This window comes from Rhinoraja longicauda, chromosome 23, assembly GCF_053455715.1.
Source record: "Rhinoraja longicauda isolate Sanriku21f chromosome 23, sRhiLon1.1, whole genome shotgun sequence".
Classification (NCBI taxonomy): Eukaryota; Metazoa; Chordata; class Chondrichthyes; order Rajiformes; family Arhynchobatidae; genus Rhinoraja; species Rhinoraja longicauda.
This window is the reverse complement of record NC_135975.1, coordinates 33,662,486-33,675,914: the sequence shown is the minus strand read 5'-3', so window position 1 is coordinate 33,675,914 and position 13,429 is coordinate 33,662,486. Positions and strand designations below refer to the sequence as shown.

Sequence of the window (13,429 nt, the reverse complement as noted above, 5' to 3'; positions counted from 1 at the left end):
AACTCCGATTTTTGTTTTCAAATCCCTTCCTCTATCTTCCCATTTCCCAAAATACCAGCTCTCTGCACTGCCAATTCTGACCTTCGTCATCTCCAATTTTTGGAGATCCTTTGATGTTGGTTCCCCTGGAACTACCTTCCTAAACTTTCCTTGCCACCGCTCCTTCTTCCATACCCATCCAAAGAGTCTGAAGAAGGGTCTCGACCCAAAACGTTGCCCATTCCTTCTATCCAGAGATGCTGCCTGTCCCCCTGAGTTATTACAGCACTTTGTGTCTATCTTCAAGCCTTAGGTCGTTGGTTTTTGTATGGTCATTTGAGGACTAAGCTTGCTGATACCTTAATGTTTTACTTAGTTGACTTTAGTTTAGAGATACAGCGCGGAAACAGATCTTTTGGCCCGCCGAGTCCATACTGACCAACGATCCTCGCACATTAACCTATCCCATACACACTGGGTGCAATTATATATTTATAACAAGCCAATTAACCTACAAACCTGTAGATTTTTGGAGTGTGGGAGGGGACCGAAGATCTCAGAGAAAACCCACGCAGGTGAACGTACAAACTCTGTACAGAAAGCATCCGTAGTCAGGATCGAACCCAGGTCTCTGACGTTGTAAGGCGGCAACTCTACCGTTGCGCCACCGTGCCGCCCAAGTTGAAGAGAATAAAAGTTGGTGTTGTCCATCAGCTGAGCCGCTACCTAACGGACGTGTTTTATTTCTCCAGGAGTTGACCAAGGCCAAGGCTCAGTTGGATGAGGTTGCATCAAAACTTAACGAGAAATCGGATCACTGCAGTCAACTGGACAGCAACCTGAGAGAATTCAAGGAGAAGCAGCTCCAGTCTGAGCAGAGAATAGAAGAGCTGGAATCTCAGATTAAGGTTGGTAGTGAACAAACAATGAAATGTACTCTGAACGTCAGCATTGGTAATGAGCAGCCATGTGTGATGTGTCTTTAATAACCAAGTGTGAGAAAGGAGAATTGGGATTTCAATTCTAATTTTGCTCATTTTTTTCATTGAAATCCAACTTCCATCTACAGTAACCCCTAGGGCTTTTCTCAGTTGGATGATTGTTGTTGTACACGGTCAATGCTAATCTTCCTTGCAGAAGCATCACAGGCACATAGACTCAGACAACACACAAAGCCATAAATTATTCATGAATCACACATATTGTACAAGACAGTGACAAGAAAAAGACTGTAAGGCACAATAACCCACAAATGTGGTTCACGATGTGATCTGTTGCTGAGTTGGGATCGGGGTTGTGTAGATAGACACAAAAAGCTGGAGTAACTCAGACAGCATCTCTGGAGTAAAGGAATAGGTGACGTTTCAAGTCTCAACCCGAAACATCACCTATTCCTTCACTCCAGAGATGCTGTCTGACCTGCTGAGTTACTGCAGTTTTTTGGTGACTATCTTCAGTTTAAACCAGCATCTGCAGTTCCTTTGTGTAGGAAAGAACTGCAGATGCTGGTTTAAATCGGAGGTAGACACAAAATGCTGGAGTAACTCAGCGGGACAGGCAGCATCTCTGGAGAGAAGGAATGGGTGAGGTCTCGGGTCGAGCCCCTCCTTCAGAGTGATCTGCAGTTGCTTCCTACACATCTCGGGGTGGCGTGGGTGGGCCCAGGGAGCAAACGGTGTGAGGAGGGGCTGGTGCAGACGCGATGCTGTGATGTGGTTTCTCTTGCAGAAGTTGGAGTCTGACGTTGCGAAGGCGGAGCAGAGTGAGGAGCGAGCCCAAGATGACCAGAAGCAGCTCCACAAACAGCAGAGTGCCCAGGACAGCCAGATCAAAGAACTCAGCCTGCAGCTGCAGGCACAGCAGACAGTGTAAGCATTGAAATTACTCTCAACTGCTGCGGTCGGTCCCTTGACAGTCAATGTTACAGCACAAAAGCAAGCTATTAATCCTGTTGTGTCTACACTAGCTCTGTGAAACCTGTCTCCTTCATCATTTTCCCTGCAAGTCCTTTCAATTATGTATTCAATTCCTCCTGAAAATCTGCCTCTATCGGGTAATGCATTCCGGACCATAGTTGGCGTGTTTTAAAATATATATATTTTATGATTGTCGACTATTCTCAATATGAATCATTTTGAGCATCCTTATCAAAGCTAATTAGAGTCACGGACGTACAACTCGTTTCATACACCCACCGTCCTCTTAAGTGGAAAACATTGTCCTTTAAAATGTTTACCCTCTCCCCTTAAACCTGTCTTCTGGTTCTTGATTCCCCTACTCTGGGTAAAAGACGATCTCCAATCAAATTATCTTTGAATAAGTGAGAGAAACAGCAACGCTGCTTCTCTAATCTGTCCACGTAACTGTCCCATCCTTAGTAAATGTCCTCTGTGTGTTCTCCAAGCCGCAAACATCCATCCCATCAATAATTCAATGGTGCTTTATTGCCATGTGTGAGGTGCAAATGCACAGTGAAATTCTTTTCTTTCAAGCAGCCCAGTGGAGTATCACCGATTAGCAGTTGTACGGGAATAGTCCTCTGAGCCCGCATGCAAGAGTCACCATGTTTGCTGCTGTTGTCCAAGGCCAGTCCAGACTCCAGTTGTTATGAGTGGTGGCCGATCCAGGCGAGGCCCAGGCTGCTGCCGGATGCCATCGCCTTCCGTGGTCGTGTGGGTCGACCAGTGAACCCTTCGTCCCTCTCCTCGCCCGTCCGCCTTTGTTCCCTGGAGGGAGCCTCCCGCAGCTGGCCTGGAGGGTGCGGTGGGCCAGACCACGGTTCCCTCTCCTCTCCCACCGGCCTCGCTGCTTGCCGTCGTCGCCGGCTCCAACCTCCCGGTCTCTGGTCTTCGGGCAGCGGTAGCTCGGTGGGCTCCCCCTACAGGTCGCGGTCGTTGGGTCCTCCGAGCGTGGGCCGGCTCGAAGGTTCCCCCTGCAGGCTGCGAACCACCGGCTCTACCGTTCGGCCTGTAGGTCACGGCGCCCTGTGTGGCATCCCGATGTGTGATGCTGAATAATGGACACACTACTCCATACGAGGTGGGGTTTAGTGGGGCGCAAGACAGTGGGTGGACAGGGAGCTGTCCGTGTACATGTGTACATGACCATGCTCCCCTATTGTTTTGCACCTCCTTGGTATTGGACTAAGATATGTCTCTCCCTCTCCCTCCCTCCCTCCCTCCCTCCCTCCCTCCCTCCCTCCCTCCCTCCCTCCCTCCCTCCCTCCCTCCCTCCCTCCCTCCCTCCCTCCCTCCCTCCCTCCCTCCCTCCCTCCCTCCCTCCCTCCCTCCCTCCCTCCCTCCCTATCTCTATCTCTATCTCTCTCTCTCCCCCTCTCTCTTTCTCTCTTTCTTTCTCTTCCCCCCCCCCCCCCCCCTGCAGCACAGATTACCTCCTTTGCACATGCCCCAGGTCCCATTCACACAGCAGGGCCAGGGTTACCAGGACTTGCGCTGTCCCGGCAGTAAAAGGCTCCCCCAATGATAGACACAATGTGCTGGAGTAACTCAGCAGGTCAGGCAGCATCTCTGGAGAAAAGGAACAGGTGACATTTTGGGCTGAGACCCTTCTACAAACATCTCGACCCAAAAAGTCACCTCTTCCTTTTCTCCAGAGATGCTGCCTGACCTGCTGAGTTACTCCAGCATTTTGTATCCATCTTCTGTGTTACTCAGCGCCTGCAGTTCCTTCCGACACAATTGTTCCCCCACTCCTTGATGCCTGGCCTATTCCGGATCTGTACTCGTGCCCTTCCATATGAGCTGAATTTTATCGGGAGTTTGAAATGCACATTGAATGGGCTGAGATGTGAAAGATCTGAGCGAGTGGCACGATGTGCTCAGAGCATAAGCCGTCACGATCGTCCTTCAGATCAGCCATCTGCATGTTGTTTAAACTGGTTCTCCCTTATTTCCAGTCTCTGCGGCGTAAAGAAGGAGCTGGAGGAGAAGTCGGAGGCGCTGGACAAGGTTCGGCAGCAGGCGCTGGAGTCCGATAGTGAGAAGGAGCGGCTGGCAGTGGACGTGAAGCACCGGTCCCAGACCCAGAGCAGGATGCAGGGGGAGCTGGAGGCCCTCGCACTGCACAAGGAGGCTGTGTCCAAGGAGCTGGCCGACACTAAGAAGGGTCTCTCCAAGGCTCTGGAGGAGTCGCGAGTAGAACTGGAGAGAGATCGGCATCTGATGAGAACCACTGCTGGCGAGAAGGTGAGTAGAAAACATTTTATCGGGAAGCATCACAGTTTGGTTTGGGAACAACTCCATTCGAGACTGCAAGAAATCGCAGAGAATTGTGGACACAGCCCAGACCATCACACAAACCAACCTCCCTTCCATTGACTCCATTTACACCTCGCGCTGCCTCGGCAAGGCCAGCAGCATCATCAAGGACCAGTCCCACTCCCTCTTCTCTGGCTTTACCTTGCACTAATCGTTATTCCCTTATCATGTATCTACACACTGTAAAGGGCTGGATTGTAATCATGTATTGTCTTTCCGCTGACTGGTTAGCACGCAACAAAAGCTTTTCACTGTAGCTCGGTACACGTGACATTAAAGTAAACTGTAACTGTAACTCCTCCCCTCTCCAATCAGGCAAGAGGTACAGAAGTGTGAAAGTGCACACCTCCAGATTCAGGAACAGTTTCTTCCCAGCTGTTATCAGGCAACTGCCACATCCTACCACAACTATCCTAAACTACTATCTACCTCATTGTAGACCCTTGGACGATCCCTGATCGAACTTTGCTGGACTTTATCTTGCACTCAACATTATTCACGTTATTCCCTTTATCATGTGTTTACACACTGTGGATGGCACGGTTATAATCACGTATAGTCTTTCCGCTGACTGGTTAGCACGCAACAACTGCTTTTCACTGTACCTCGGTACACGTGACAATAAACTAAACTGAACTTGTATGTGTTAGCTTCCAGTGGTTGCAGATAGGTCAGCTGCTGAAAGATATCTGTCCTGGGGATTACTGGCAAGGGCGGGCAGTGGAGCAGCAGCTTCACACCTCCAGAGACCCGGCTTCAATCCTGACCTCTGCTGCTGCCTCTGCCAGTTGCACATTCTCCCTGTCACTCCACCTGTTTCTGCCCACATCCCAAAGATGTCGGGCCGGGAGGTATCTGACCGCAGTACGGGTGGGTGATCAAATTGTAAGGCGGGAGGTCGTAAGGAGAACTAGTTGGGAATAGGATTGCTCTTTGAACCTGCATGGACATGTTGGGCAAAATGGCCGCATCAGGCCCTGTAAGAAAATATCCCTTTTATCGACTATTGTGACCCACCCTTGTGATGATGGTGGAAAGTCACAGGGAATGGCGGTGCTGGCTCGAAGGGCCGAATGGCCTACTCCTGCACCTATTGTCTATTGGTATTTTAGAGGGTATTTGAGCATTTAATTGGTTTCAGTTCAGTTTAATTTAGTTTATTGTCACGTGTACCGAGGTACAGTGAAAAGCTTTTGTTGCGTGCTATCCAGTCAACGGAAAGGCAATGCGTGATTACAATCGAGCCATTTTAATGTTTAATGTTACTGTGATTCTGGAGTCAAGTGGGGGCCAATCCTACAAAGACTGCAGGTTGCCTTGAGTAAAACACAAAGTGCCGGAGTAATTCAGTGGGTCAGGCAGCATCTGAAGGGTATGGATTGGCAACGTTTCGGGTTGGAATCCGTACTCAGTCTGCAAGTTTCCTTTCCTGTTGAACCCAGCAGATTCATGGCAGTCCAATGGATTCTGGTCAGTTCCACTGATATCACTAGTTTTATTCTCAGATGTTTCAAAACAATAAATTCAGATTCCCCAGACTTTTTTGAAGCTATCTTAATTAGAGTCATAGAGTCTTACAGCATGGAAACAGGCCCTTCGGCTAAACATGTCCCATCTACACTGGTCCCACCTGCCTGCATTTGGCCCATATCCGTCTAGATCTGTCTTATGCATGTACCTGTCCAAATGTTTCTTAAACATTGCGATAGTACCTGCTTCAACTACCACCTCCAGCAGCTTATTCCATACATGCGTGAAGAAAGTTCCTATTAAATCTTTCCCCCCTCACCTTGGTACCGAATGACAAATAAAGCTCTGTTGAACTGTTGAACTTAAACCGATGTCCTCTGGTTTTCAATTCCCCTACTCTGGGCAGGAGACTGTGCGTCTAACCAATCTATTCCTCTCATGATTTTGTACACCTCTGTAAGATCACCCCTCATGCTCCTGCGCTCCAAGGAATAGTCCTAGCCTGCTCAACCTCTCCCCATAGCTCACGTCCTCGAGTCCCGGCAACATCCTCGTAAATCTTTTCTTTACCCTTTCCAGCATGACAACATCTTATCTATAACATGGTGCCCAAAACTGAGCACAATACTCTAAATGCGGCCTCACCAACATCTTATACAACTGCAACATGACCTCCCAACTTCTATACTCTGAATTCTGAGTTTCAAGATTATTAGTCGAGACCTCTGGATTTCAAGTCACGGTCACCAAGCTTTGAGCAGGGGTTCAAACCTTGCTTTAAAATTTCGGATGTTTCATTTTTCTTCCTTTATTACTGTTAACTGTGTTGTATCCAGGCCAAGTCGCAGTGCATGTTTGCTGCTGATATTACCGAGCCTAGTTTATCATGGGAGGTGGTGCGGTGGATCCTGCTGCGTTAGGCAGCGTGCTTATCTTCAGAACCCCTGACTCCACGGGCAACTGCAGTTGAAGATCCCCCGGTGAATGCAGAAGCCCAACTGAACTGGTCTTTGTTGGGCAAAGTAAGGGAGAGGGAGGTTGTAACTAGCAACTGTGAGCAGGGCACCCACCCAGTTTCACACCGCACTTCACGTCAGGAGCCATTAGATGCAAGTGAGGCCGCTTCCTTCGTCTGTTCAGGGAGAGTGAGGCTGCTTACAGCGACTGTGTTCAGGGAGAGTGAGGCTGCTGCTTCTTCTTCCGTATGTCAACTACAACAATCAAAAGTGGCAATTGGTGCTTCAGAGTGCTGTAGTTGACGCTTTGCTGCAAATGTTGCCAGTTCCGTAGAACTACCCAGGGTGGACGACAAGGACGTAAAGCAGCTCCTACCCCAGTGAGGTGTTCAGGGTGGGTGAGGCTGTTTGTATGGACTGTGTTGAGGGTGAGTGAGGCTGTTTGTATCGACTGTGTTCAGGGTGGGTGAGGCTGTTTGATTCGGCTGTTCAGGGTGAGTGAGGCTGTTTGTATCGACTGTGTTCATTGTGAGTGAGGCTGTTTGTATCGGCTGTTCAGGGTGAGTGAGGCTGTTTATATGGACTGTGTTCAGGGTGAGTGAGGCTGTTTGTATTGACTGTGTTCAGGGTGAGTGAGGCTGTTTGTATCGACTGTGTTCAGGGTGAGTGAGGCTGTTTCCAGCGACTGCTCTGGGTGTTTTAGGCTGTTTCCATTAATTGTTCATTAAGAATTGTTCGTTCAGAGAGAGAGACAGAGAGACAATATTTCACTACATTTGAAGGTGGTAGTTTCTATTTCTCCAGCCTTGCCTACACTCCAGGGACAATTTACAGCAGCAGAATAGCCTATTTACCCACACTGCTTTGGGATGTGGGAAGGAAGCAGAGGACGAGGGGGAACCTTATTGAGAATCACTGAATAGTGAAAGGCCTGGATAGAGTGGATGTGGAGAGGATGTTTCCACTGGTGGGAGAGTCAAGGACCAGAGGTCCCAGCCTCAGAATTAAAGGGGCGTTAATTCTTCCTTTAGGAAGGAGATGAGGAGGGAATTTCCTTAGTCAGAGGGTGGTGAATCTGTGGAATTCATTGCCACAGATGGCTGTGGGGGCCGTTAATGGATATTTTTACAGCAGAGATGGATTATTGATTAGTATGGGTGTTGGGTTATGGGGAGAAGGCAGCAGAATGGGGTTAAGAGGGAACGATAGATCAACCATGATAGAATGGCGGAGTAGACGATGGGCCAAATTTCCTAATTCTGCTCCTATCACTTATGAACTTATGAAACCCACACAGTCACAGAGAGAACCTGTGAACTCCGCAGAGACAGCACTGGTGCTATGACTGGGTCTCCGGCGCTGTGAGGCAGTGGCTCTTTTGGATGTGCCACTGTAGTTGATATTCCTTTCCAGTGTACCTTTACCGTCCACTTTAATAGCTCAGTGTGGCTGGAACATGCGGGGGCAGATTCTCCCTCGCCGCTGGTGGTGTTTCCGGGCAGACTGAACCACCGTTTGGAAAAATATTTCTCCCCATTGCTGTCCGTTTAGGAAAGATTGCACGAGCAAGTCAAACAGGAGCTGCAGAGGAAGCTTGAGAATGCGACCAACGAGGTGAACGAGCTGAAGACCTTGGTGCAGCAGAAAAAGGTGAGCAAGGCTGCATTGCACAGGTGCTGCTGGGTCTTTGCCAACTTACCAACACTTGTCCGAGAGAGGACACTATTCATGACTGCCTTACCTGGGACTAACATCTAACAGGAGAGCCCTTCAGTGGCAGAAATGGGCTGCGTTGGCTAAACAGGGAAACAAAAAAAACTAGACCAGGTCGGTTCAGTTTAGTTCAGAGATACAGTGCGGAAACAGGCCCTTCTGACCAGCAATCCCCGCACACTAATACTATCCCACACACTAGGGACAATTTACAATTTTATTGAAACCAATGTACCTACAAACCTGTACATCTTTGGAGTGTGGGACGAAACCGGAGCGCCTGGAGAAAACCCACGCAGTCACGGGGAGAACGTACAAACTCCATCCAGACAGCATCCATACAGGATCGAACCCGGGTCTCTGGCGCTGTAAGGCAGCAGCTTCACCGCTGTGCGGCCCTATTAGACATGGGATTGGCCAGTATAGGCGGCACGGTGGCGCAGCGGTCGAGTTGCTGCCTTACAGCGAATGCAGCGCCGGAGACTCAGGTTCGATCCTGACTACGGGTGCCGTCTGTACGGAGTTTGTACGTTCTCCCCGTGACCTGCGTGGGTTTTCTCCGAGATCTTCGGTTTCCTCCCACACTCCAAAGACGTGTATGTAGGTTAATTGGCTGGGCAAATGTTAAAAAATTGTCCCTAGTGTGTGTAGGATAGTGTTAATGTGCGGGGATCGCTGGGCGGCGCGGACCCGGTGGGCCGAAGGGCCTGTTTCCGCGCTGTATCTCTAAATCTAAAAAAAAAATCTACCCCTGATGGTCCTATTCCCCACTGATGCATCGACATTTGTCTGGTATTTGCCTCTTGTTTATCGTTTAGAAACACAGGATGGGTGCTGGTTGATTCTATTGATTCTATCCCATGCCAACCATCACGCAACCATCTTGCCTTCATTGCTAGAGGCTTTGAATATAAGAGTCAGGAAGTCATGGTGCAGCTTTAAAGGACTTTGGTGATGCTGCAGTTGGAGTGTGGTGCGCATGACACAGTGGTGTGTTTAGTTTAGTTTAGAGATGAGCACAAAAACAGGCCCCACGCCCCGAGTCCGTGCTGACCAGCGATCCCCACACACTAATACGATTCTACACTCGGGACAATTTACATTTATAACCAAGAAAATTAACCTCCAAACCTGAATGCCTTTGGAGTGTGGGAGGAAACCGAAGATCTTGGAGAAAACCCACGCAGGCCACAGGAAGAACATACAAACTCCGTACAGACAAGCACCCGTACAGACAGGATCGCATCCGGGTCTCTGGCGCTACAAGGCAGCAATTCTACCGTTTCACCACCCATGAGACAGTATCCTATACACCAGGGACAATTTACACTCATTACTGAAGCCAATTAACCTACAAACCTGCACATCTTTGGAGGGCGGGAGGAATCCGGAGCACCCGGTGAAAACCCAAGCAGTCACGGGGAGAACGTACAAACTCCGTAGAAACAGCACCCGTAGTTGGGGAAGGAGGCAAGATGGCGCCCAACCCAGGCGACTATTTGCGTGCTAGCCAGAGAAGCAGATCCACAAACTGGTATTACAATCGCTTCATGTTCTTAAATCTCTATTTCTACAGCACCATTTCTTACTTTAATTATTCACTTACCTTGTACTAAACGATACTCCCTTATCTGTACGCTGTAAATGGCTCGATTGTAATCATATAACTTCGAGATCCGAAACGTCACCTATTCCTTCTCTCCTGAGATGCTGCCTGACCTGCTGAGTTACTCCAGCATTTTGTGAATAAATACCTTCGATTGTAATCATGTAGTGTCTTTCCGCTGACTGGATAGCACGCAACAAGGGCCTTTCACTGTACCTCGGGACACGTGACAATAAAGTGAACTGAAACTTAAGCTGAGTGAGTGTGAGGAGTTGCTGACTGTTCTTGTCTTGGGCCGAGCAGCAGTTGAAGGCGAGTGTGGATGGACTGGCTGCCCAGGTGTCCCGGCTTCAGGGACAGCTGAGCGAGAGGCAGAGAGCCGAGCAGCAGCTGCAGGCCAAGCTGAAGGAGTCGCTGGAGTTCCGGGAGCGGCAGAAGGAGCAGTACGAGGCCCAGCTGAAAGACTTGACGAAGGAGCTTTCCCACAAGGTACCAGATTTTAGGACTTCTTCTCAGCAAGAGTTCCATGTTTGGGAAACAATAGGAATGGGAATAGTATGCTGGAGTGGTTCACTCATTGATCAGGTAATCAGATTGATAGTTTATCCCCATGGTCACCCCAGCTTTACCTCATCAGAGACATCCTCCCACCATCCACCCCCCACCCTGCCATTTGTGTCTTTTTCCGCTTTTGATGAAAGGTCTTTGGCCTGAAGCGTTGACGTGGTTTCTCTGCCCGCAGATGCAGCTGGACCTGTTGAGTTTTTCCAGCATTTTTTAAGAGCGATTGACTGTAGAGATACAGAGCGGAACCCCCCCCCCCTTCCCCTTTCTGCGTTCCGCAGAGACCGTTCCCTCCGTAACTCCCTGGTCCACTCGTCCCTTCCTACCCAAACTACCCCATCCCCGGGCACTTTCCCCTGCAACCGCAGGAGATGCAACACCTGCCCCTTTACCTCCCCCCCTCGACTCCATCCAAGGACCCAAACAGTCTTTCCAGGTGGGACAGAGGTTCACCTGCACCTCCTCCAACCTCATCTTTTGCATCCGCTGCTCTTCTTTGTCAACTTCTTTATATCGGCAAAACGCAGGTTCGGCGATCGTTTCGCTCAACACCTTCGCTTAGTCCGCCTTAATCAACCTGATCTCCCGGTGGCCGAGCACTTCAACTCCCCCTCCCATTCCCAGTCTGACCTTTCTGTCATGGGCCTCCTCCAGTGCCATAGTGAGGCCCACTGCAAATTGGAGGAACAGCACCTCATATTTCACTTGGGCAGCTTGCAGCCCAGTGGTATGAACATTGACTTCTCCAACTTTAGATAGTTCCTCTGTCCCTCTCTTCCCCTCCCCCTTCCTAGTTCTCCCTCTATCTTCCTGTCTCCACCTATATCCTTCCTTTGTCCCGCCCCCTTGACATCAGTCTGAAGAAGGGTCTCGACCCAAAACGTCACCCATTCCATCTCTCCAAGATGTTGCCTGACCTGCTGAGTTACTCCAGCATTTTGTGAAATAAATAACAGCGCGGAAACAGGCTCTTCTGCTCACCGAGTCTGCACCGACCAGCGATCGCTACGCACTAGCGCTGCCCTACACATTGATAGACCATTTACAATTTTCACCAAAGACAATTAACCTACAAACCTTCACGCAGGTCACGGGGAGAACAAGCAAACTCCGTACAGACAGCACCCATAGTCAGAATCGAACCTGGATCTCTGGCGCTGTGAGGCAGCAACTCTACCGCTGCGCCACCGTGCCACCCCAAAAGGTTTTGGGACTTTTTTTTACAAGAGTTCCATGTTTGGCAGCTGTAGGAAAGGGAACTGGATGCTGGAAATCTTAAGTGGGAACAAAAAGTTCCGGAATGATCTTAGCAGGTCAGACAGCATTTGTGGTGGGAAGGGCATCTAATGGTTCAAGAATATCCCAGAGGTTTGTTTGCACTCTGAATCTTACCTATTGTACTTGAGATCTCGGAGAAAACCCACGTAGGTCACGGGGAGATTGTACAAACTCCGTACAGACAGCGGCCTTAGTTGGGATGGAACCCGGGTCTCCGGCGCTGCATTCACTGTAAGGTAGCAACTCTACCGCTGCACCACCGTTATCATTCAGTGTTGGTCATTCGCATTGGGATTTGGAATAAGTTGATATGGACAGTATTGTGACTGGTTAGCACGCAACAAAAGCTTTTCACTGTACCTCGGTACACGTGACAATAAACTAAACTAAACTAGGAAGAGTCAGTGGAAGGTTACCCAGGAGGGGATTGGAATTATTACAGGTAAAAGGCTTGTACAAGAGTGCGAGCTCTCGTGGATAAATAGACGACCAATGTGGATGGGTGTACGTGGATGGGTCGGCATGTATGTGATGGGCAGAATGGCCTGTTCCAATGTTGTTTGACAGTGATTGTCGAGATGAGCTGAGGCAATGCAGTTTGTTGAAAGTGGTTGGAAACATCTACCCGGTCTTGGGTTTGTGAAATAATGGAGTACAAGAGCAAGGAAGTCTTGTGGGCAGCACGGTGTTGTAGCGGTAGAGTTACTGCCTCACAGTGACAGATACATGGGTTCCATCCTGACTACGGCTGCTGTCTGTACGGAGTTTGTACGTTCTCCCTGTGACCACGTGGGTTTTCTCCGGGAGCTCCGGTTTCCTCCCACACTCCAAAGATGTTCAGGTTTGTAGGTTAATTGACTTGCTATAATCATAAATTGTCACTGGTATGTGCAGAATAGTACTAGTGTGTGGGGATCGCTGGTCGGTGCGGACTCATGGGCCAGAGGTCCCGTTTCTGCGCTGTATCTCTAAACTTAAACTTAAAAAATACAAGAGCAAGGAAGTCACGATGAATATTTAAAACTGCATCCCTGTCTTCAGCACAAACTGCTGATTGTCAGCATGGCTGTGAAAAGCCGGGCTCATTATTCTCAATGTTCCCTCTGGGGATGGAGGATGTGCTCTCTCTAACCTGCCAGACACGTCTTCCTGCTTTACAATCTGCCGCTTCTACATTCTCATGTGTGTTCTCACCTCTAACTGCTCTCATCCACTCATTCACCAGATAATCTGATTGATAATAGACAATAGACAATAGGTGCAGGAGGAGGCCATTCGGCCCTTCGAGCCAGCACCGCCATTCAATGTGATCATGGCTGATCATTCTCAATCAGTACCCTGTTCCAGCCTTCTCCCCATACCCCCTGACTCCGCTATCCTTAAGAGCTCTATCTAGCTCTCTCTTGAATGCATTCAGAGACTTGGCCTCCACTGCCTTCTGAGGCAGTGAGTTCCACAGATTCACAACTCTCTGACTGAAAAGGTTTTTCCTCATCTCCGTTCTAAATGGCCTACCCCTTATTCTTAAACTGTGGCCCCTGGTTCTGGACTCCCCCAACATTGGGAACATGTTTCCTGCCTCTAAC

At 49.3% G+C, this 13,429-nt stretch overlaps 1 protein-coding gene across 8 annotated transcripts in view; it reads left to right on the top strand.

Annotated features, from left to right (window-relative positions):
• The window catches only part of eea1 (early endosome antigen 1), a 111,435-nt gene that overhangs the window by 76,489 nt on the left and 21,517 nt on the right, over window positions 1-13,429 (top strand). For all 8 annotated transcript variants that reach the window (XM_078420029.1, XM_078420027.1, XM_078420025.1 and 5 more), the window contains 5 exons: window positions 732-887; window positions 1,708-1,847; window positions 3,896-4,184; window positions 8,234-8,332; window positions 10,305-10,490. In XM_078420029.1, the coding sequence (XP_078276155.1) occupies window positions 732-887; window positions 1,708-1,847; window positions 3,896-4,184; window positions 8,234-8,332; window positions 10,305-10,490 (870 nt within the window). The remainder of the gene's footprint in view (window positions 1-731; window positions 888-1,707; window positions 1,848-3,895; window positions 4,185-8,233; window positions 8,333-10,304; window positions 10,491-13,429) is intronic.